We start from the raw sequence: 23376 nt of genomic DNA, 5'->3' as shown, positions 1-23376 counted from the left end.
ACCTGCCGTCAGTCAAGTTTCGATAATTGGCTCTAGAACCTTTTTGATGATGATCCAGATCTCCGGTTAGGAGGGGAATGAGCTGCTTGGCGGAGGTCTGCGCTCTCTGAGCGATCTGCCTGCTGATGTGCCTCCTCCGAGGTAACCATGGCAACCACGAATGCTGATGTTGGGTGTCAGACCTGCTCCGTTTGAATAAATGGAAATGTACCAAACTGCTAAGCTGGGGTCATCCTGGGGTCATCCTGAGGTCGCAGCAGGAAGCGCGACTTGATGTGTTGAGTTGCAGAATCTTGATCTTTCGATTTAAGCAACTAACTTTGAACTTAGTTCGTGTTTTTTTTTACAGTGCCTTTATTATTTATCTTGCGCTATGCAAATATAAAACACACAAACGAGTTCTGAAGTTTGGGAAGTTTGGTTTCTCCACCTTGAGGAACTTTCCAACCTGAGGCTGATTCTTGTTCTGTAATAAGTAACCCCCCCCCCCACACACACACACACACACAGTTTATTAAACCTAAACCCAATGCCTAACTGTCATGCAGCCCTTTTGATCGCGCGTGTAACGTCCGCGCACATTTACTTTACCGCGTATAAAAGTATCTGGAGCTGCCGGCGAGTATAAGTACACGCCTTAAAAGTAATATTTGCTCATGGTGTTGCGTTCGGAGCTCTGCGTGGGAGGTAAAAGCAGAACCTCCATGGCGTGGGAGACGCGAGCAGCAGGCGACGCCTAAAGAACCTTTAGACGAGCTGCTTATAGGAGGGATGGACCGACCGGACCTTTGAGCAAAGCGGCCCGGATCGAGGCGAGGTTGGACCGGCGGCCATGTCTTCCCTCGGGCAGATTATCTTCTGCAGGTGCGGTCAGGTTCTCTTTCCTAAAAATAACTCGGTGGAAAATAGCCCCAGGATGACCTCCAGTGACCTTTGAGTTCACGTTCCTGTTCTCGTTCTGCCTCGTTGTAATAACTAGAACCCAGTGAGATGCTCTTTGACCGGTCGACGCAGGCGGTTGTCGGTTCGAGTCCCCCCCTAAAGTGCTGCTTGTGTTTGTCTCTTTTGTGCGCAGCATGATCGTCGTCATCATTCTAGCCGCGACCCTCATCATCCTCATCTTATCCTTCGCCCTTTCAGGTAGGATGTTTGTGCGGTAACTCCGTTAGGCCTGGAGGGGGGGAGGGGGCGTGGCCAGGTAAAGCACACAGGTGATTAAAACTGTTTGGGCGTGTGCGTGTGTGTGTCCAGGTTTCATGTGGTTGCGTGTCTGAACTTTTATAGGTTAAAGTTCAGTTAGAGTTGAGACTCCATTTTATGTCTCCGGAGAATTAAAGGCTTATCTGGGAATTTCAGAATGTCCCTCCCGGAAGGGACGAGGAGAATCCCGGCTTCTCTTAAAAACATTCCAGCAACAGAATCTTTGTTTTCCACAAATGGCATTTAAAACCACGCCGACCTCCGACCTCCGTCCTCGTCCCGCAGACTCGTCCTCCAACGTGCTCAGCCTCAACACGTTCCCCGTGGCCAACATCAGCAGAGACGTCCGCCTGAGCTGCTACCTGAACCGGGACGCCATCGCCAGCGTCAGCAGGGTGTCCCTCACCTGGGAGAAGGTGGGACTGGGCCTGGTCTACGCGTACCGGGACGGCGCCCCGGCCCTCGCCGACCAGGACCCCCAGTTCACGGGGAGGGTTCAGGTGTCGGCGGAGGACTTGGTGGCGGGGAACGCCTCCTTGCTGCTGGCGGATGTGAGGAGAGGCGACGGGGGCGTGTACCGCTGCTCCATCGGCTCCTCCGGCGGCCGTGGAGACGTCGACGTTAACCTCAGGACGGCGGGTGGGACAACTCGTCTTTCAGCTTCACTGTTTGCTCGCTTAACCTCTCTGACAACTCCACCCAGTGTGTGTGTGCGTGCGTGTGTGTGTGTGTGTGTGTGCATGTGTGTGTGTGTGTGCGTGTGTGTGTGCATGTGTGTGTGTGTGCGTGCGTGCGTGTGTGTGTGTGTGTGTGTGTGCATGTGTGTGTGTGTGTGTGCGTGCGCCCACTTATTAACGAAATCAGGCCATGTTGACTTTATAGATAATAAATAGGCCTTTCCTGTAGCAATGCCTCCTGGGACGTGTCGCCAGCACGTCGAGGGGCCCCACACACACACACACACTCACACACACACACACGCACGCACACACACACACACACACACACACACACACACTACGGACAATTTGGAGTCATCGATTCCCCTGAGTTTCATGTTTTTGGAGGAAACCCACGCAGAGCATCCAAACTCTTCACAGATAGAATTGGAACCCGGTACCCTCTTGCAGCGCTAACCACTACGCCACCGTGCCGTCCTGTGCTAATCATATATTCTTAATTACGGAGCGATGCGTCGACAGTTTTCTGCAGCTCCACCGTCCCCGTTGATTTACATTTCCCATCATGCACTGTGTTCTACGGTATTGCGCCGTTTCCATGGACTTCGCCTTTCTGCCAGAATTCGGAGTTTCCTCTCGCAGCAGCTTCGTCGCGGCGCTCCTCCGTGTCACTCCTGACTCCGGTTTCATCGCCTCAGGCTTTTCGGCCGCCACGTTCACGCTGGAAGGCGACGCCCTGACGGCGGTGGCCAACAGGTGGTTCCCCAAACCGAACGCCACCTGGTTGGACGAGGCGGACGGCGTCCTGGAGGCCAGCACCAACCTGACGGAAGACTCCCAGGGGTTCTTCCGGGTGGTCAGCACCCTGCAGACGGTCAACGCCAGCGACGTCTACGCCTTCAGGGTCGAGAACGGCCTGGTGGTCGCCCGCGCCAGGGCGGCCCTGGAAGGTAGGTGAGGAAGGCCCAAGAGTTGCATCATGGGAATTGTCGGGTTTAAACACGACAATGACGATACCGTTAAACGGGCGAGGAGCGTCTGTCGCAGTAAAACTTGGGTGTGGCTTCATGTTTTAGGTTCGCAGGTTACGGCGAGCACCATCTTCGTCTTCAGCGCGGCTCCGCCCCCCCTGAGGTCCTCCACCTTCCTGACCTTCCTGACCTTTACGACCGGGCTTCTCTGCCTCCATCGGCGGAACTAATAACCCAACACACACTCTTCAGCAGACGGAGCGAAAGCTTTTATTTGATGTTGGTTTTTAACTTATTGCTGCGAGTCTTGTTTTCTTTGCACTTGTTCAGATCTCCATCCGGATTATTTGTGGGTTAAATTCAGGTTTAAATTCAAATTTGCTTGAGTTTGATTTTTTTTTGTTTTTTGTTTTGCCTGCCTGTTTAACATAAAACAGAATGAATGTCAGGGTTTAAAGGATGTCATTAATAAATCTAAATCTCTCTCCACATCTGGATTCTGGTCTATTTACACCGGGTGGTGGAACATGAGTTGTCTATATTATAATATTTTACGTGTTGTGTTTAAATTTAATGAAAGAGACCCATAATCCACATCACGTAACTCAGATTTAAATCAACTCCCCATAAATCTTTTTTTTTAATTCTCAAAAATGTAGATTTGTTTTTTGAATTTAAACCCCCCCCCAAAAAAAACACTGAAAGGAAACTTTTAGAAACGGTTGATTATAATAAATAAAACCATCTTGGATCGATCAAAGGTTAAATTAATTGTTTGTTGTAAATAAAAACCGGAAGTGTTTCCACGATAACCGGAACAGGTTATCACTCAAAACGTGAATGGGTCCCGGTGAGACCGCCCCTTAAGAGTCTGAGGGGCTTCCTATTGGTCAGACGCCTGAGTGAGGTGTCAAATTTCCCACGGAGCCTGAACGCAACCTACTTCTCCCAGGGAAAACTTTCCGGTGGAATTTTAATCAGCTCGGCGGAACTAACGTATTTCCGGGTCCCGGTTTACTCTGACGTTAACGGCCGTCCTCCGGGACACCGGGCGGAGGCTCGCGCTTGTTACTTTCGGCAGGTTTTTGTGGACTTTCTTCGTCTTTGGAAGAAGAAGTGACCGAAACGCGCCGCGCGTCATGTCTCGGTGTGAGCGGAACGAGGACGCGGGGATCCCGAACCCGCGGGCGGTGTGCGCCGCGTGTCACCGCCGGTACCGGGACCCGAAACTCCTCCCGTGCCTGCACACCTTCTGCTCGGACTGCATCGGCCAGCTGGAGTCCGTCTCTGCGGCTGCGCGCCCCGCGGGGGGGAACCGGGAGGAGGAGGAGGAGGCGGAGGACGCGCCGGCGCGCGCCGTCACCGTGCTCTGCCCCGAATGCGACTCCGAGGTGGATATCCCTCCGCTGGGACCGGGGGGGCTGACCACCGACCACCTGGCGCTGGATGAAGTCTTCTTGGAGACCCTGGTGACGGGCGGCCCGCTGGGATGCGACCTGTGCGGGGAGGGGGGCGCGGAGAGCCGCTGCGAGGTCTGCTGCGTGAACCTGTGCGAGTTCTGCTGCCAGGCGCACAGGTAAGGTAACCTGGTAACCTGGCAACCTGGTAACCCGGCAACCCGGCCAGGGATGAACCCAGCCTGCAGGGTTGGGGGGTGAGGTTTTAGGGGCCTCCGTCCTCTCGATCCAGATGTTGTTCCGCCTCCGTCCTCTCGATCCAGATGTCGTTCCGCCTTTGTCCTCTAGATCCAGATGTTGTTCCGCCTCCGTCCTCTAGATCCAGATGTTGTTCGGCCTCCGTCCTCTAGATCCAGATGTCGTTCCGCCTCCGTCCTCTCGATCCAGATGTTATTCCGCCCCCGTCCTCTTGATCCAGATGTTGTTCCGCCTCCGTCCTGTAGATCCAGATGTTGTTCCGCCTCCGTCCTCTCGATCCAGATGTCGTTCGGCCTCCGTCCTCTCGATCCAGGTGTTATTCCGCCTCCGTCCTCTAGATCCAGATGTTGTTCGGCCTCCGTCCTCCTGATCCAGATGTCGTTTCGCCTCCGTCCTCTCGATCCAGATGTTGTTCCGCCTCCGTCCTCTCGATCCAGATGTCGTTCGGCCTCCGTCCTCTCGATCCAGATGTCGTTCCGCCTCCGGTCCATGAGGAGGAGCATTCCTGGTCTTTTAAATCGGCTGAGATCATTGTGAGCCGTCTAAAACCGATCCGTGTCGTTCTGCTCGGGTGAGATCTGCTCCCGTGTCCTTGTCTCCAGGCGACAGAAGCGGACGGCGTCCCACTCCGTTCAGCCTCTGGACGAGCTGCGGTCCAGCGGCCGGCTGTCCCGCCCCGTCCTCTGCTCGCTCCACCCCGGCCAGGAGCTGCGCCTCTTCTGTCAGCCCTGCGACCTTCCCGTGTGCCTGGAGTGCGCCGCCACGCTTCACCGCGACCACCGCTGCTGCTCCGCCGGTGACGCTGTGCGTCGCCATGGAGACCGCATCCGAGAGCAGGTGTCCGGGTGTCTGCGGCCCCGCCTGGAGCGGCTGGAGCGCTGCCTGGAGAAGGTGCGGGAAAGAAACACGGCTTTAAACGGTGAACGTTGACCAACGTCAGGCTCTCTCTCTCTCTCTCTCTCTCTCGTGTGAAGGTGCAACTTTCCCAGGAGGCTTTGCAGGCGCAGGCGGATGCAACAGCGGATGAGGTGCGAGCGTTTGCGCTAGGCTACGCTAGCGCCGTGCAATCCCACTGCCTGTCTCTTCTCCGCCACCTGGAGGAGCTCCGGGTCCAGCGCAGGTGCGACGCAGCGATAAAAAGCGCCGCGGGCGTTTCAGTCGCTATCTCTGAAACTGTTGATCTGCGTTGACGCAAGGAACCAGCTCCACCTCCAGGGGGCGCAGCTGCACCAGGCCCTGCTGGACGTCCACGGCGGCGTGGCTTTCGCGGAGAGGCTCCTCACCTGCGGCTCCGACGCCGAGATCCTCAGCGCCAAAGGCGTGACCCTGAGGAGGCTGGCCAGCCTGGCGGAGGGCGGCTACGACCCCCACCCGGCGGCGGTTGCCCTCGGCGACGGCAGCTGCATCGGCTTCATGCCCAGGGAGCCGGCGGGGGAGGTGGGGGGCTACCCCGTCGTGGGAGTAATCAACTCCAAGGCAGTGGACCTCAACAAGTGCACCGTAGAAGGGGAAGGTAATCCCTCCACGAGACCGGTGGAGACCACATTAGCACCTGCCTTCAGGTGTTGCTCCAGTGATGGATTGTGACCTCTAACCTCTGGTCTCAGGTCTCCAGGAGGCCAGGGAGGGTCAGCAGGCTCACTTCACCCTGGTGTGCCGAGACTCGGCCGGGGAGCAGGTGACCGGCGGCGGGGAGCACATCTCGGTCAGCGTCATCCATCAGGAGAGGAAAAGCTGGTGAGGGTCAGAAGTCCTTCGTAAAACATCGAGCCCGTCAATTTACGTCGAACGCAAGGACGATGGCGAGCAAGTGTGTGATTCCAGTGATGTGGGAGAGGTGTGATGTATAACGCAGCATCATCAGCATAGTGCAGTTTCCCTTACAATCCCCCCCCTGCACTGGTTGCCGTGGCAACAGGAGCACAAACAAATGCTAATAATGATTTCAGTCCTTTTATCTTCCGTCTATGTTCCTTCAGCACGGTGGAGACGTCGGTGGTCGACAACGGCGACGGATCCTACAGCGTGTCCTACACGCCCCAGGAGCCGGGGGCCTACTCGGTGTGGGCGTGCGTCAAAGCCCAGCATGTCAAGGTACAAGGCGAAATATTTAATACACACAAAACAAATAGAATGCAATAGAAACGCAACATTTGTGGACGCCATCAAGACGTTTGACCAAACACGAGCGTCTTTGCGTTCCGGCCCGCTGTTTCTACATGAGGCGTTCTCGTTGTGTCGTTCTGGGGTGACTCTCCTGCAGGGGTCGCCGTTCCTTCTGAGCGTGAGGAGGAAGCTGAGGCGTCACGCCGGGACATTTCACTGCTGCTCCTTCTGCTCCAGCGGAGGAGCCAAGGAGGCGCGCTGCGGCTGCCCAGGAACGATGCCAGGTACCCGGAGGAGAGCGTTGAGATGATTCTATCTTCCGTGTTGTACGAACTGAAACGTTGTCTCGTTTACGCCTCGGAACGCCGGAGTCGATCCTGATCTGTCCGTCTGTCTGCAGGAGGGTTTAAAGGTTGTGGTCACAGCCACAAAGGTCATCCTGGGAAGCGTCACTGGTCGTGTTGCGGGAGCACCGTGGAGCGGTCGGAGTGTTTGCCAGCGAGCGTGTTGGCGGCGGTTTCCCCTGGCGGCCGCCTGAGAACCGTGGAGCTCTGAGGGCCGGAGCAGCTAAAGTTAGCTCAGATGCTAACGGCGATGTGTCCGAGGCAGGTCGGCGACTCTGTTTGCAAAGGAAGACGCCATCTTTTTTACGTTTGTCTAAGGCGGAGCTTCGCAGAGAAACATTTGGCATATTTACAAGTAACTTTTCACGAAATTGATCTTTATTGATCACAATTTCCTTTTAATTGCAAAAATTCGCCAAAGTGTTTTCTTTTTAAAAACCAAATTTATCATTATTGGTTAAATCATCTGGAACGGTTTAAACGGCTGCTAAATGTTGGCAGGTCGATACGCTTCAGAGGGGCGTGTCCAATGACGATGACATCATTTGCTACCCAATCAATTAGAATGTTCCAAACTCAATGAAAGGAATAGGGGAGGATCAGGACTGAACCATCCCCGGAGCGCCGGATACTCGGAAAAGAAGGAGGCATTCACTCCTTTCCTTGAAGCCATCCACTCATGATGGGTTCAGGTGTTAATAACAGGTGTTATTAACATAAAAGTTGTTATTAACAGGTGTTAATTACAGGCGTACGTATATTCGCTGTATCACTGCCACGGAAAGATGGAAAATATTGTCCAAACATGTTTGCAGATTATTAAATACAAACATTTTGTATCTATTAAAACCTTCACTTGGTGCCTCAATTGTGATATTGGAAGATGTGATCAATCTTATTGATCTGTAAGCGCCTTTTTCTTGACATGTATTTACACTGAACAGTAAATAAGAATATGCAGTTAATGTCTGTTATTACTATCCGGTACTTCAGGTTATCGGTTCATACGACATTTAGCGAGTTAATTATTGATTGCTATATCTTTAGTCTTACTGCAGCTATCGAACAGTGATGATCCTCGTGGTGCCTTATTGATTAATCTGAATCCGTACCTTTTTCTGCTTGAACTGGAATTTTTAATCCCGTTCAGGATGACCTTTGTGTTTGATTCCCTTTGTCCCATTTGGAGCCGCCGATTATAACAAGTGTGGATTAGATGACTATTGAACTTTAATAAACTCTTATTTATGTAAGAAAATAAATGCAAAAAGTAGTCGACTTGAAAGATCTATGAAATCTAAAATGTATCAATATTAATGAATAAATCAGCGATCACAAATATTAACTCAATTTTGATAAAGACTTTTATTTGTATCTGCAGGCGAGGACATTTCCTGCTATATATATATAAATATATATATTTTTTGATTTATTTTACGCTCCTCTCCATCCCACCAGGTGGCAGAGGAGCGCTTGTTTCGTGCACCCTGGCACAGAGCGCTCCCCTTTCTGCAGCAGCACGGGGCCCCATGTCTCCGTGTCCCCGTGTCCCCGTGTCTGGTCTTCTATCCACCAAAGACTTCCATCATAAATGTCTGCCGCTTCTCCGCGACTAATGAGAACACCCTTCCGCCTGTGACGTTCATTTTTCCACGCTTGTTCCTACAAATCGTTCATCACCCGACTCCTCCGAATCCATCTTCGCCTGGGCCGAGAGGCTCCTTGATGAATACTGCATTAGGCCGTGACACGTCTCCAGCTGATGAAGATCGACTCTCCTAATACGAACGCTTGATGAATGTCATCACAGGAAAAGTTGCATCGGCGGTGACGCGGATTAATCAAACGCTGATTGTTCCCTGAGAGCAGACTGGGAACTCAAATGGCTCCAGAGGGGCGGGGTTATCTCCATCAGGTGTTGGGTGAAAGATGATGGAGGGTGTCGATGTGTTTGTGGACCCTCCACCAAGGAGGTTCGGTTTTCGCCGGCGTTGGTTTCTCTGTCTGAGCGAGATAACTCAAAAAGCTACAGGTGGATCTCGATGAAATGTTCAGGAAATGTTGGGAATGTTACCAGGAGCAGCCGGTTAAATGTTGGCGCTTGGTGATCCAGAAGAGATTCTGGATTCTGGATCAGTTTGACATTTTTTTGCTAACACTGATGGAGCTTTTAAAATTTGTTCCTCAATATCTCGGTTGATTATTGACCGATGTTTTTTTTAAATTTGACGGACTCCTGCAGAGTGGGGGCCTCTATCTTAACACCGGATTTCATCCAGATTGGATCCGGATTGCGGATACTGTTGCGATACAAATAAATATGGATTTTCCCATTTAATTATAATGGAGGCTTAACATTTTTTATAATATGTTGTAAAATATGCATTCAATTTACTCACCAAATATCACAGTCATAAAGGGGTCCGATAAAAACTATCATGAAAAATGTCTTCTGGATCTGATCCAGAATGAGGTCAGAAAAAATATTACATTTTAACATTAAAACTCAATTTATGGATTCAAAAACTTGTTAAAAAATACTCTGATTCACTTTGTTCTTGGTATCTTTAAACACCAACAATAAAAAGTCAAAGTAGAACCTTTTGGTTCTGATCCAGATCACCGTGTGGACGGTGTAGATCCAGTTTGGACGGGAACGAGCTGCTTGGGGGAGGTCTGCGCTCTCTCTTTATGGCTGCCTGATCAGCAGAGGCCGACCGACTTCCAGGCTGAACGCTGTGCAGCCTGATTCTGGACAAAGAAGTCGTGACTCTAACGTAGTTACCGGTCCCGTAAACGGATCCGAAGGTTTCAAAGCCTCCAAGAGCAGAGAGCAGCACCTCTATCGACCCACGGGCCCCTAGTTTACCGACTTGTGAGGCGGAGGTCGCCGCTCACAAGGAGGTCAAACTGAAGAAGGAGAACGATTTCTGGAACTTTCCAAACTGGGTGGACACATTTCCACAATTTCATTATTAATAACTTTATAATAAAAAGCAATAGAACTGTGGTTTGAATGCTGCCGGACATTTACAGCACCTTTATGTTTTGCGAACCCAGGACCGGTTTTAAGGTCCAAAACAAACATATTATAATGTAATAACATAGACCGGTAATAACATCTGTTATAATGCAGTGTAATGCAGGGTTAATTTTGTAGCAGGGAATTAATGACGTCAGAATAACTTTTGTGTTTACTATATTATCCGTATGCATTTAATTTTTTAATTATCATAACGTGACGTCATTCATTGCATCATCAGCACAAAGCACACGTTCTGGCAGGCGACGTCCCCGCGATGACGTCACTTCAATTGAAACCGCATCATAGCAAAAGAAGTAACTGCTGAAATAGTGCGCGGATCACCAGTAAATAATGGAATATCGATTTAAACGTGATTTTCCGTGATGCATTCTCGTGTTGTAAATTACTAATACATTTAATAAATTGTAAATCAGGTGGGAGTATGTGGGACATTTTTCCGTGTGTTATAATTTGTTAATTTTGCATCGACAAATTGTCATCCGAGCCCTTATTTCGGGGCTGGCGCTGGAGCGGCGGCGGCGGCGGCAGCTCGGTCAGTCCGTCGCTGCAGTCCCTCAGAGCGGCCGCTCATTCAACATCCTCCCGCCGTCCGCGGAGATGTTCACGCTGTGCGGCTGATGAAGTGACGGCGAACGGCTTCCACCGACCCGGGGCGGGTTAACAACAACAACGACGGTGCGGACATGACGGCACCTGCCGCGGCGACTTCTTCCAAAAAAAAAGGCGGACCGGGAATCCCGACTGGCGTCGATTTTCACCGAGGGAAATGAGAAAGGTGGTGATGCGGCGCACGACGCCGCTTCTGTCGGTTGGTAGCCAGCTAGCTAGCTAGCTAGCGTTAGCAGCCTGGTCGAACAGCTAAGCTAGCTCCCAGAGGAAGCTAGCGGGTTCAAAGCTAAAGCCTTTACCCACCCAGGGGGTAGTAACAACAGCAACGAGCCCGTGTCGGGGTATATTGTTTTAATTTGTTATACACGTTTCGTCTTCGGAACTGCGTCGTAATTACCGCTCTTCGTTTTTAAATGTTTTTTTTATTTATTTATATATTAGCATACGTTAGCTGGATGAGTTAGCCGCTTGTTAGCTTTAGCATTTCGTATTCGTGATCGCCCCGCGGAGGCGGACGGGCACGCTCCGGGCTTGAACTTGGTATTCTGCGTGGATTCATCTCCCACTCCACTCCACTCCGACCAGGCGGAAAACTATCGGATAAACACCGAGCCGTCGGCCGTTTACACGACAAACTAATGTCGGTGTTCACCCGCCGGAGGCAGAATTTAACATGTTTTGCTCCAGTCTTCTTCACCGGTGGTTTAAAAACGTGCATTTTAATCATAGTTTTTTTGCGCTAACATGGTTTGAATCCGGAATTACGCGGCCGTGTGACGTAAAAGCAATGATTTTTCCATCTGAGCTAAACTGACATTTGTGTACATTTCATTTCGCATCACGTCAGCCTGATCAGATTCTGGGATGCTGATCCTGACCGGATTCTGGGATGCCGATGGAGATGCGGGGGGGGGGGGCTAGCTTTGGGTGAATTCTCTGGACAACATGTTTGTCATTCCTCTCGTGACCGAACAGGATTAACTGATGGAGGTCCCGTTTACTGGTTCTTCCGTTATTCGCCGCAGCGGAGGATCGATTATCGCTGTCATATTTCAGCTTCTTAACGTGACCCGTGGCGTCCCGGTTTCTCGAGGTGTCGTGTGTCGTCATATTTCAGCTTCTTAACGTGACCCGTGGCGTCCCGGTTTCTCGAGGTGTCGTGTGTCGTCATATTTCAGCTTCTTAACGTGACCCGTGGCGTCCCGGTTTCTCGAGGTGTCGTGTGTCGTCATATTTCAGCTTCTTAACGTGACCCGTGGCGTGCCGGTTTCTCGAGGTGTCGTGTGTCGTCATATTTCAGCTTCTTAACGTGACCCGTGGCGTGCCGGTTTCTCGAGGTGTCGTGTGTCGTCATCATTCATGTATGCGATTTGTAATTCGGTCCGTGAGGGGGGAGCGTTCGGCTAGGATGATAAACGCAGGCTGTTTTATCCTCGCGGAACGGAGGACGCCGATTGTGTGAAATGTTTGTCGTAGCCTCTTTGGCGCTAAGCTCTTCCCGTGCGATGACCCCCCCGTTTTTTATTCCCCTCCCCCCCCCCCAGAATCATCATGACCATTTTCCCAGCGACCCCGGACACGCCTTCGCGGAGGGACCTCTGTGCTTTTTGGATTCTGGATTTATCCATCTGGGGATGAGATAATAAATCAGTTGTGAACCTACCCCCCCCCCCCCCTAACTCCCCCCCCCGCGGCAGAAACATGACGACGCCGGCTCTGCTGCCGCTGTCGGGCCGCAGGATACCCGCTCTGTCACCGGGAGCCTCCTCCTTCCCTCACCACAGAGCGACGCTGAGGCTCTCCGAGAAGTTCATCCTCCTCCTCATCCTCAGCGCCTTCATCACCTTGTGCTTCGGGGCCTTCTTCTTCCTCCCGGACAACTCCAAGCACAAGCGCTTCGACCTGGGCTTGGAGGACGTGCTCATCCCTCACATTGACGCGCCCAAAGAGGGGAAGCACGCTCCCGGACAGGTGATCATCCACGGACAGGGGGGGCACGACGAGCACAGACACAGGTAAGGACGACGGCACGATTCTGTGATTGTCGCCTCCCGGTGGTCGGGGGGCGTTAAAGCGACTTGCTAATGCTGCGGCAGAGTAAAGAATGATGTTTTCACGCACATCTAAAGTCCACAATGCCGACGACGTTCCATAAATGGACGCCCACGCGACGCCCCCCGGCTGGACCTGACGGAAAACCGCGAATCCCATCAATCTGATTTTCTTTTCGGCGCCTCGGCGGTTCTTAAACTCACCGCGGCGGCTCCAGAGGAGCAGGGTTCAAGCAGCCCGTGGAAAACGGGGCGCGGCAGCCTCTAAAGAGGGCCCCCGGGAGGACCGGCAGGCTCGTAGTCATTTCAGCTCGGCTTTATTTTTGCCACGGGAAATCCCAGAGAGGCAGTTCTGTGTTTTAAAAAAGTTCACCTGCTTAATAGACTTCATGAAAGCTTCTGATATTAAGGAGGCTATTCTGTTTGCCGTGTCGAAATCCGTCTGATTTTTAAACCTGTTGATGTTGACTTTAAACGCCCGTCCAAACCCGGCTGGCGGCGGAGGACGGCCTGCGTCCTTCTTGTCCTCTCTACTATTTCGTACACGATAAAACGCAGTACAGTCGAAGGAAAACCTGCTTTCGTTAAAGGAAAAAGGGTCTAAACCTTTTCGTATACTGCCATGCCACACACCTCGACAGGTGGCGCTTTAGAGCGCTGCAGGTGAACGTGGAGAATCGCGGACTCCAATTAAACTCCACGGCTCATCTGATTGGCTCATCGATCGTCACTGATGATGTCAGACATCCTGGTAACAACAGAAACGACTTCTGAGCCAATTTAAAAGAGAAATGCGCTAGAATTGATCCGGAGAGACGCCAAAGCAAACGGTGCCTGATCCGAGTCTTTGTGTGGCGTCGCACCTGCTGAAGAGGAGAGGAGGAACCCGGATCGGTGGGCGGTTAAAGTCGACGCCCTCGCGGTCTCAGAACACGGATCACTCCTCGTCGCAGAGCTATCAGAATAAACCCTCGGATCCGTGTCTGTAAGAATTTGACTGAGACTCATCCTAATGAATTAGTCTGTTGCCAGGAGATTTAATCTGGTGCGGTCGGTATCAGAGCTCCCGTAATCTCCTCCTGAACACGGCAGCATTTGATCAGATCTCCTCCTTCTGGCCCGTTTCCTGTTGTGTGTGTGTGTGTGTGTGTGTGTGTGTGTGTGTGTGTGTGTGTGTTTGCCTGCGTTACATAGATTGTCTTTGTGTCTGCTTTGTGCACAAGGAATGTTGCCCCCCCCCCCCCCCTCTCGTCTACGGATACGCTCTGGCACGGAGTTTCATTCAGCCTGTTATCAGGCTTCACGGTACAGTTTCTGGTTCCGCTGATAAGAGTCCGGGACCCGGACTGGAGCAGCGCGTCGGTAAAAGCTGCCGTTAACCATCAGCGGCCTCTCCAGGTCTCAACCGGGTTCAACATTCACTCTTTTGAAGCCTTCTCAGGCAGTAGATCTGCTGGATCCTGATTCCTCTGTCGTATCCATCCGCCCGAGGAGCTCCGGAGTCGGAGCGTTTTACGACACGCTCGCTGCTTGGCGTGCCCATTTGGTGGCGTTAGGCTAGCATGCAGCTGCTTGGCTAGTACGCCCGCGAAGCGCCGGGTAATCAGCCATGTTTCCTGTGGCTCTGTTGTCACGGTAACGGCAGATTGAACTCCTTCCACACTAGCTTGCTGGACGTTGGGCTGTGAAGTCTTCTGATGTTCTTGCATGAAAGACTTGACTTCCTGTCGGTGACCTCTATTTGTGTGTGTGTGTGTTTCCATGGTGACGGGGCATTTGGCCTCCTCTGGGCTCCTCAGAGTCTTGTGTTTCCACAGCTTTACCCCCCCCCCCCCCCCATCTCTTGGATACCCCGCCGGCAGATTTCATGACGCTGCTGGAGTTTGGTCACATTTTGTGTTGCAGGGATGGGAGTAGGTGGAGCTTGAGCCCGAACCCCGTTCCTGTGTTTAGCCCCGCCCCTTTGCTTTTGCAGTACCTGATACAAACCTCACCTTTGGAGTCTGGATCTGAAAACACTCTGGGGGGGGGAGGCTGGACCCCTCCATCACCTCCAGGAACATTCACACACAAGCCGCGTCATTCACTCGGCCGCACGGCGTGAGCGTCGATTGCGTGTTTTCCACCAGTCAGAATCCGGCACGCCGAGTTGTGATTGGAATATTGATGAGTCGCTTCCAGAGAGACACTGTGTAACTCTGAAGTGTTTTATTTTGGTCTCACACACACACACACACACACACACACGTGCGTTTATCGGAATAGGAAATGGGTGCACATTCTGTTCCACGGAGAATATTCCGGATTAAACATCCGACTCCTCCCTTTGTCTCCGGCTTTTGTTTCTCCGTCTGGCAGGATCCGTGTTCGGGTCTCGCCTCTTCTTCCGCTCCCGTTCTTCGACATTCTGTTTCTTCTTTTCTCTTCTTCTTGTTTTTAGTTCCTTTGACACACACTCCCTTTACCCTTTTAAAAAGCAGCGTCCACGGCTCGGGGGCTGTTGACACCGTGTGATACCGAAGATGAAGCGCTCTTATTTCTGTCTCCGACTGGATTCCTTCACGCCTGTCCCATTTCCTGGGGCTCACCTAACCGCAGAGGTGGGAGGGGCTTGTCCCCCGCGCGGTTTTGTCTTTTGCATTCTTCTTCCAGCAGCTGTTTACCGTGGAGAATTCCTGGCGTACTCATTTGTTAATCGTGTTCTTTTGTTAAATGAAACCTATTAGACCTCCCGAGGAAAACCAAGACGCGACCGTTTCCTGTTTTAATGCAGCGCCATCTTTCCCAGAACCGTTCTTCTTCATGATTCCAGAACCAAAACCATTTGCTCGCCTTGTTTCTTTCAGGTCTCGCTTTAAATAACGCTTCACACCCTAACAAGGTTCCAAACAAAGAATGTGGACTCGGGTCTTACCCCCCCCCCCCCTTCTTCCCTGCCCCCTAACAGGGAGGAGGAGGAGAGCCTGCGGGACAAGATCCGGGCGGACCACGAGCGAGCGCTGCAGGAGGCGAAGGAGAAGCTGAGGAAGTCGCGCGAGGAGCTGCAGGCCGAGATCCAGACGGAGAAGAACAAAGTCAAGGAGGACCTGAAGAAGAGGAACGCGGCGCCTAAACCCTTGCCGCCGGTCCCCGTGCCCAAAGTGGTGGGGGTCAGCGACGGCGAGCCGCCGGAGGCCGACGCGAAGGAGAAACGGGACAAGATCAGAGAGGTACGTCGCAGTTTCACGTGGAAAGACGAACACGCCACTCAAATGTACGCGTGGATGTCGCGTTCCGCTGTGGGACGAGGGGGACCTCGGGGTTCGGGGGCGTCGGTCCCCCTTGATCCCTGAACTGGTTCCCTAAAATGCCCCCTTTTTGTTCCCTTCACAATTACCATTGTGAAAGAATTCCTCGGCAGCCGCACGGGGCGACGGCGCGCTCCCGATGATTGCCTCGTGTTTCCAGGGAGAAATCGGGATCGCAGGCCGCTGCAGGATCCTGAGTGAAACGCCGGCGCTTTCCTTTTTGAGGAGTCATCAGCAACGACCTTAAAACATCCTGTTGCTGCGTGCCGGAAACGATTCCAGCCTCCGCTGGGCTCATTTATTTCTCCATTATCTTTCCTTCCTAGCCGTGAAGGCGGACCTCCGGCTGCGTGCTAGCCTTAAATGACGGCAGCTTCCATTACCCTTTTTCCAAACTCGCAATTGGAGATGGACGCTAACTGGGGGAATACCGTTTGTTCCGTAGGCGTGAAACGGGAAACTGAAACCGCCTCCTGGAAACACGATGGATCGGGAAAAAAGCTCGACTGCAGCGAGACGAGGAGCCAAATGTCATTTGGTTCTCAAATACGACGACGTTGGTTCCTCTGCGACTTTTAAACGTCTCCCATTATGTGATTGTCAGGAGCCGATGGGCTCGTCGGCCTTCGAGAAACAGAACTAAGCCTCATTTCTGTCCCTACTGAACACAGATTTCATCATCGGCGCGGCACAAAAGGCCCCCTTCCCCCACCGCGACCATTAGCTCCGACCTCCAAACTCTTCTACTGCCCTGCTAATTAGTGAGTCTGGACATTAGTGGCCATTAAGCCTTTGTCTGGAGATGGGAAAATGTTCGGGGCTGTAAAAGAAAAGGAAGCGGCGTAAGCGACTATTAACCGTCAGCCGGTTGCAGGTTAACGCGCCGCTCGCTAACGGCTAAAGACGTTTCCCTTGTTTCCACATTGATTTTTAAACTAATTCTTTTATTTGCCTTAATTATGTTCATTCGGCGTTAATCGCGCGGGATCTACCGACGCTCTTGCTCCAGGGTGAATTCAGTCACACGTTCGACGTCTTGATTATAGCGGCGAGCGTTTCAGAGAACACGGGAGATCGGTGGTCGTCGAGCGACTTTATTGTTTCTAACGTGCCTTGAACAAAGACGGCAAAGCGTCGCGTCGGGGTCACCTGGCGTTTCCCTGCGAAGGCGCTTTTGTTATTCTGGGGCCGTTAAATTAACGGCGACACCTTTTAAGAGAAGGAGTAAAACAAGCGTACTCCGTCAGTGGAATTTAGAAGCAGTCGTCCTAGAATAAACCTTTTTCACACCCGCTAGTATCTCCCCCTCTTTTCTGAACGTTTGTCCTGATTTGGCTCGTTGGATCTGGCTCCTTTGCCGTTTTATTTTTTTTTTGTCAGATGCTCTCAGAGCGGACGCTGCCAAAGAAACGGAGGAGACGCCAGTAGTTCTTCTCTTGACGCGCGCAGAAAACGAAAGCCGGGAGTTGATTAGCGCTCGGCTCCTCCGGCGGGGAGGAGATGAGGCGCAGATTTGTTTTATCAAAACAGTTCCATCGCCGCGCGCCGCCCTTAAACGCATGCGGAACGAAGGCGGTTCGATGCTGAGGTAAACAAACCCCACATTAAGAGCCTGAATTGGACGACTTGCTGGAGCGCGGCGGTCGGTGTCGGGGCAGAGCGTGCACGTTTTCCACGGAAGCGTCTTGAATGAGTCATCAGGAAACACTGAAGACTGGCTGTTTGCTCGTAGAGAGGCTGGTGCATATTTGCGGCTAGCACGGGAGCATGCTAACAGGTATTACCGGTATTAAACAGGTATTACCGGTATTAAACAGGTATTACTGGTATTAAACATGTATTACCGGTATTAAACAGGTATTAAACAGATATTAAATTGTACTAAACAGGTATTAAACTGGTATTACAGTTATTAAATGGGCATTACAGGTATTAAACAGGTATTAAATTGTATTAAACGGGTGCAGCGGCCAAATCGCAACCGAAGTGCTGAGCTGTGCTTCTGCTCTCAGAGCTACATATCAGAAATTAAAGATTTATTTAGTCTGGGTGAATTTGCACCATTTCTGTTTGTTTGCTTGTCAGAAATTTGTCTCGGCTGATTTATTTATTAGGAGCGATTTCTTCAAAGCGACGATGCTGCCGTGGCGACCCGTCCTCGCGAGCCTGACGCCTCGGGACCGGCTTGAGGAAACCATCTTCAGATTTATCCCAAAATGTAACTGAACGGATGCAACCTGGAGAGAAGAATGTTAGATATGAGTCACAGGATCATAAAACACAGTTTTCACCATAACTCAGAAATTAATGTCCCAATTATGAAAACTGTTCACCTAATGTCAAGTAGATTAAAATGTTGAAGTGATTACATTTTATGTCCGAAAGGTGGATGCTGTGTTTCTCTGTGGTGTAATAACGGGCTGCGTGAACAGCGCCGTCCGTACGATAGTACGGCAAAATCAATACGCCCAGAACGGCTAACGACGCGCAACACGCCTCCCACGCCGGCGTTCACTGAGTCGTTTTTCACGAGGCAATCCTGCAGGAGGGTTGGTGCAACTCTAGCCAGGCAGCCTTTTGTTGCGTCTGGTGGAGAGAAGACATTTGATATCCCTTCCCCTCTTTGGAAAACAGAGGCGTGTCCATACATTATGCATGGTGTGCATAAATACTGGCGTTATACCCACACGCAATCGACCTTTCCGTAAAACACGCCCACGCGACTGAGTAGACCAATCACGGCGCTGCATGTCATGTCTGGGCGACGCGTACGTTGTCGTGGGAAGTTGCTTCAATCTGACAAACTTGCCTAGCAGCGCTTTGATTTAGCTCAATTTAGATTTTGCAAACTTGCAGTGAAGCTTAATTCCACGGTCTGCTCCTTTTCAGGAGGACGGTGAGGTTTTCTTTCATGTTCAAAGAGTCCACAAGAGAGTCGCCAAATGGAGGTTGTGTGATGGAGAGAGAGAGCAGCAGGGAAGCTCACCGCCGGGCCGGTTCTCTCTCTGGCTTTAATACAGTCTCTAAATCAGACGTGCCATTTCTGCTTGCATCGGCGGGAAAGATCTCACCCTGACAGGGACTCGCCGTCTCTTTATCTTTTCCTTTTTTCGTGAAACGTCTACCTGCCTATGCGTGTTTGTTTTTTCGTTTTCTCGCATATCACACATTAATCAAAGATGACCCGCCTGACAGCTTTTGTCACGTTAGCTGCGCTTCGCTGGGAGAGATAAAGATGAAACAACCCGCCTTACAAGGTCACGGTAGACCGCGAGCGAGGAGGCGGGCGGAAAGCGTTTTATGCTTTTTAATGACCCTGATGTCTGCCACTTCACAATCGGCTGCCAAATAGCGAGGCTGACTCCTTTCACTTCCTCTGCGGCGCGACAGAAATAATGCAAACGCTGGATTATTCTTTTATATTATACGGTAGAAAATAGAGGAAACGTTGAATTCAGAGTCGCGTCGACTTGCAAGAGTAAAATGTGCCTTCGTTCTATGGTGTTTATCAGTGCTTCTCCCAGAGACACGCCCACAAATCTCCAATCAGCAAACTGGGAAACTTTGAACGTCTATGTTCTTATATGGGAATGTTTCCGTGTAGCGCGAGCCATTAGCTTAGCGGTTTCTAAATGTAGAATATGTTGTGCAAGCTGTTAAAATAATGCTTCCAGCTCAGATTGAGTGACCCTTATGTTTGACCTTGGGATTAAGCATTAAGCATCGATACAAAGATGCGACCCATCTCATTAACGGCGGATTCTAAATCACTCTCTCTACTCGAGATTGCGTTTTTCGAAACCGCAGAAATGTGCTTTGGGTGGGCCGGACAAAATACTGTTTTAAATCAGAGCTGCAGCGGACCGCAGGCTTCGCTTTCTGCTCTGGAGCGGGTCATTTGGGGGGGGGGGGGGGGGGGGGCACTTTTTAATCTCCCTCACAACACAAGGCCACCGGTGGGCTGCCGGTTCTCCGAAGCAAGCTCAGGTATATAATCAGGCAATATTGACGCACTTGCGCCTGCACCACGTGGGACGCGTGCGGCGTCTTTTAACGCGCTGTCCCGTTCTCGTCCTCGTCCAGATGATGAAGCACGCCTGGGACAGCTACAGACAGTACGGCTGGGGACACAACGAGCTGAAGCCCCTCGCCAAGAAAGGCCACTCCACAAACATCTTCGGTAAGACGCACACGCACACACACACGCACACACGCAGACACACACACACACACACACACACACACACACACACACACTTCAGCAGTCCTCTGGTATATAAATACACAGAGCAGATATTTATCTAAACAGTCCTACAGCTAATCCCAGTAATTACCTTTAAATTATTACAAATCCGACTGACTAAATAAATGAATATTTGCCGGAGGGAGATTCTTCTTAAATTAAATACTTCTTAAAGTATATATATTTGACAACACGGATCAAATCCCAAATAGATCTTTGCTCAGATTGGATGCTCCGCGAGTCTTTGTCCAGTCGGTTGTTTGACTTGTGTTTGTGCCTTTGCTTCCTGAACGTGCGTGTGTGTGTGTGTGTGTGTGTGTGTGTGTGTGTTTGCGTGTGCGTGTGTTTGCGTGTGTGTGTGTGAGGAGGCACGCTTTTGCGTCTGGTAAATCGGCCCGCGGCGGCGCCTGTCATTCTATCAGCTGTTTCTAAATGGCACGTTGATGCCATTTGTGCGCGCTTCCATTTGTTGCGTGTTTTCGCCTGCCCCTGTTCAGTGCGTGTGTGTCTGTGTGTCTGTGTGTCTGTGTGTCTGTGTGTGTGTGTGTCTGTGTGTCTGTGTGTCTGTGTGTCTGTGTGTCTGTGTGTCTGCAGGTTATTAGTCACACAAGGCCAAAGAGTCCAGCCTCTCACTCGTCACAAAACACGCGTCCATTATCGATGAGGCGTGTCCTACCCTCCTACCGCCACACGCCAAACGCACACACACGCACACACACACACACACACACACACACACACACACACACACCGCGTCAGATGGATCGGGAGACGCACATCATGCAAAGGGAACACAATGTCGATGCAAGAAGCACGAACGGATCCGTTATCGTTGAATATTTCTATTGACTCCGGTGGAGATTCTACCTCTGACGGGTGTTCTTGTTCATTCTAAACTTTATTGACACACTGTTTAATCAGTGAAGGCAGTAATGGCGGCCCTAAATGTATTTGAGCTGCCTCTGCAGCGACAGGAGACCCGGGGGGGGGGGGCTTTTTGATTTGTGGCTTTTAATCACGTCGTTATAATGGCTTTGATCTCTTCTACTGATGAACCTCTTTATTTCCCGCCGCTGTCTTTAGTCCAGACGTGTTCGTCCACAATGTCTCTCGTCTCTCTCGCTAGTTTGATATTCTCCCAGAACTCCTCAGGCGTGTTCTCGGTTCGGGTTTACACACTTGTACCTCTATTAATATTAATATTGATGCAAGTACGACTCGAGGGGACGGACGCCGGAGGACAGTCCCCCCGTTGTTCGTCCTCCCCTGCTGTGGAACTTCAAGAAATGGGATGGGACTGCGTATTTATTTAACGCCACGCCCGCCGGCTCGATAAATTATCTTTTGAAATTCATCGCTTCAAAGATGGAGGGGGGGGGGTTGGCTTGGTTTATCTCCATCCTCATTACGCAATGGGCTGAAATGTGGACCTGGACCACACACACACACACACACACACACACACACACGCACATACGAGCTCTCCATCATTTCCCGCTCTCTCAGAGCTGACGGCTTACACGACGGTAAGAGCGCAGATTGAATAATGACGCCACGTTTCCCAGCCTCACGCCAGGCGGCGCTGAAACCCGTTGAGTGTGTGAGGTGTGTGTGTGTGTGTGTGTGTGTGTGAGAGATTCTGAAGTTGCGTTAGTGTCTGAGGGTTCTGTCGAGGGTGTGTTTGTCTGTCGTGTCGTTTGTGACGGTTTGAAGGGAACACGGACGGAACGATTAGCAAGACGCCGACGGATGAGAAGAGTGCCGACGGTCGGCTCGAAAGAGCAGCGATGGAAGCGCACCTGTAGGGGATGGCGTGGGGGGACGGGGGGGGACGGGGGGGTCTCTGGCTCCACCAGCAGTCGGGCCAGTCTGTCAGGATCAGGCAGGCTACCGGCCCCGCCTGCCGACGGCGGCGTGTTTTTAGAGTGATTTCGAGCTTCCTGTCTGTCGTGATAATAACGCTGCAGCTTCTGCACGAAGCCGGACTCTCCTCCTAATGGAGTCGTAGATAAGGAGGGATGGAGGAGGCTCAGGGATTCCAGCGGCGTACGCCGCAGCAGATATGAAATTAGGACGCATTTAAAGGGCCGGCGCCGCCGATTTCAACCCAGAATATGCAGCGAAACGCGCGAGCGAAGTGGAGCGAGCGGCGGCACGGGGGAGTTCAAGATCCTGGGACGAATAAGAGGAGACGCCGACGCAGCCGTTCCGTGGGCCACAAATGGAAAAGGATTATTAACCGTTGCCGCGGACGCCGGGTCCGTCCGGTTCTCCGCCCGCAGACCCCGCAGGTGTTTTGTGTCTCTCGCAGGTAATTCCCAGCTGGGGGCGAGCATCGTGGACGCGCTGGACACGCTGTACATCATGGGTCTGCACGACGAGTTCAAGGACGGCCAGGAGTGGATCGAACAGAATCTGGACTTCGGCGTGGTGCGTCCCCGCCGCCCTTTTTAAAGCTGTCTTAATTTCCCGTCGGCACGGCGAGCCGGATTCCGAGCCGGATTCCGAGCCGGATTCCGAGCCGTTCTCGGGCCCTCAGCGAGCCGTCGGTCGGTCAGAAGGTTAACCCTTCAGCATTCCGGTCCACGTTCTCTGACACTCGTCTGTCTCACCCCCCCGTCCATCCGAGCTGCAGCTCCTCCTCTCCTTTATTCCCGTTTGTCTTTGCTCTGTTTCGCCCGTCGACCACATCGTCCGCCCTCTTTCCCGTTCCTTGAATCCCCCTTTCTTCATCCTGTCTTCATTTTGTTCTCCTTTTTTTGTCTGAACTGTCACTCTTTCGCTCTGTTTTTTTTATAAGCTCTTAGTATTCTCTCGACTCGACTTACCCTTTCTCTTCTTTCTTTTTCCCGTTATGATCAAGGTGTCATCCTTCTTTTCTTCCTATTTTCCTCCTGGATTCTTATTCTGTCCCCGCCTTCTGGTCTTTTCCCCTCCTTTCTTTTGTCTTTCCTTTCTATTGCCCATTCTGAGGCGATCTCAATGCAGCTGGCTCGACCGAACATTCTGACACTTGGAGGACTAATAACCTCCGAGTCGCTCTGGAAGGACGGTAGAAAAGAGCGATAGAGGGAGGAGAACAGGACAGGGAGAATACTTGGGTTTTAATAAAGGATGAGGGGAGAAGGAGACGGGGAAATGGGAGGACGTGAAGCATCAGGGACAGCAAATGGAAGACGAGTCT

General features: G+C 51.7%; 3 protein-coding genes across 3 annotated transcripts in view; all 3 read left to right on the top strand.

Moving 5' to 3' along the window:
• The first annotated feature begins 832 nt into the window (after positions 1-832).
• vtcn1 (V-set domain containing T cell activation inhibitor 1) lies at positions 833-3971 on the top strand. The gene is made up of 6 exons (XM_068745966.1): positions 833-864; positions 1076-1140; positions 1486-1839; positions 2579-2834; positions 2957-3071; positions 3720-3971. The coding sequence occupies exons 1-6, from the start codon at positions 833-835 to the stop codon at positions 3969-3971; spliced, it is 1074 nt and encodes a 357-aa protein (XP_068602067.1).
• Positions 3972-3990: 19 nt separating this feature from the next.
• On the top strand, positions 3991-8236 carry trim45 (tripartite motif containing 45). Its single transcript, XM_068746307.1, has 8 exons — positions 3991-4427; positions 5109-5397; positions 5481-5626; positions 5703-6019; positions 6114-6243; positions 6486-6600; positions 6770-6896; positions 7013-8236. Exons 1-8 carry the CDS (start codon positions 3991-3993, stop codon positions 7165-7167), a joined length of 1716 nt encoding a protein of 571 aa, XP_068602408.1. The 3' UTR covers positions 7168-8236.
• Positions 8237-12312: 4076 nt separating this feature from the next.
• Positions 12313-23376, top strand: part of man1a2 (mannosidase, alpha, class 1A, member 2) — a 14134-nt gene continuing 3070 nt past the window's right edge. Inside the window, exons 1-5 of the mRNA XM_068745965.1 lie at positions 12313-12626; positions 15610-15871; positions 20033-20129; positions 22504-22622; positions 22732-22741. Coding sequence (XP_068602066.1) covers positions 12313-12626; positions 15610-15871; positions 20033-20129; positions 22504-22622; positions 22732-22741 — 802 coding nt within the window. The remainder of the gene's footprint in view (positions 12627-15609; positions 15872-20032; positions 20130-22503; positions 22623-22731; positions 22742-23376) is intronic.

The sequence above is a fragment of the Brachionichthys hirsutus genome, chromosome 12, assembly GCF_040956055.1.
Source record: "Brachionichthys hirsutus isolate HB-005 chromosome 12, CSIRO-AGI_Bhir_v1, whole genome shotgun sequence".
Lineage (NCBI taxonomy): Eukaryota > Metazoa > Chordata > Actinopteri > Lophiiformes > Brachionichthyidae > Brachionichthys > Brachionichthys hirsutus.
The sequence above is the reverse complement of the archived record's forward strand: the minus strand, read 5'-3'. Positions and strand labels throughout refer to the sequence as shown.

Excerpts from the sequence above, each read along its gene's own strand:
- vtcn1 (XM_068745966.1), top strand. The coding sequence starts at position 833 with ATGTCTTCCCTCGGGCAGATTATCTTCTGCAG. Across the intron at positions 865-1,075 it reads GGGCAGATTATCTTCTGCAG|CATGATCGTCGTCATCATTC; the intron begins GTGCGGTCAGGT and ends TTTTGTGCGCAG. Across the intron at positions 2,835-2,956 it reads AGGGCGGCCCTGGAAGGTAG|GTTCGCAGGTTACGGCGAGC; the intron begins GTGAGGAAGGCC and ends TTCATGTTTTAG.
- trim45 (XM_068746307.1), top strand. The coding sequence starts at position 3,991 with ATGTCTCGGTGTGAGCGGAACGAGGACGCGGGGATCCCGAACCCGCGG. Across the intron at positions 6,244-6,485 it reads CATCAGGAGAGGAAAAGCTG|CACGGTGGAGACGTCGGTGG; the intron begins GTGAGGGTCAGA and ends ATGTTCCTTCAG. Across the intron at positions 6,897-7,012 it reads CTGCCCAGGAACGATGCCAG|GAGGGTTTAAAGGTTGTGGT; the intron begins GTACCCGGAGGA and ends GTCTGTCTGCAG.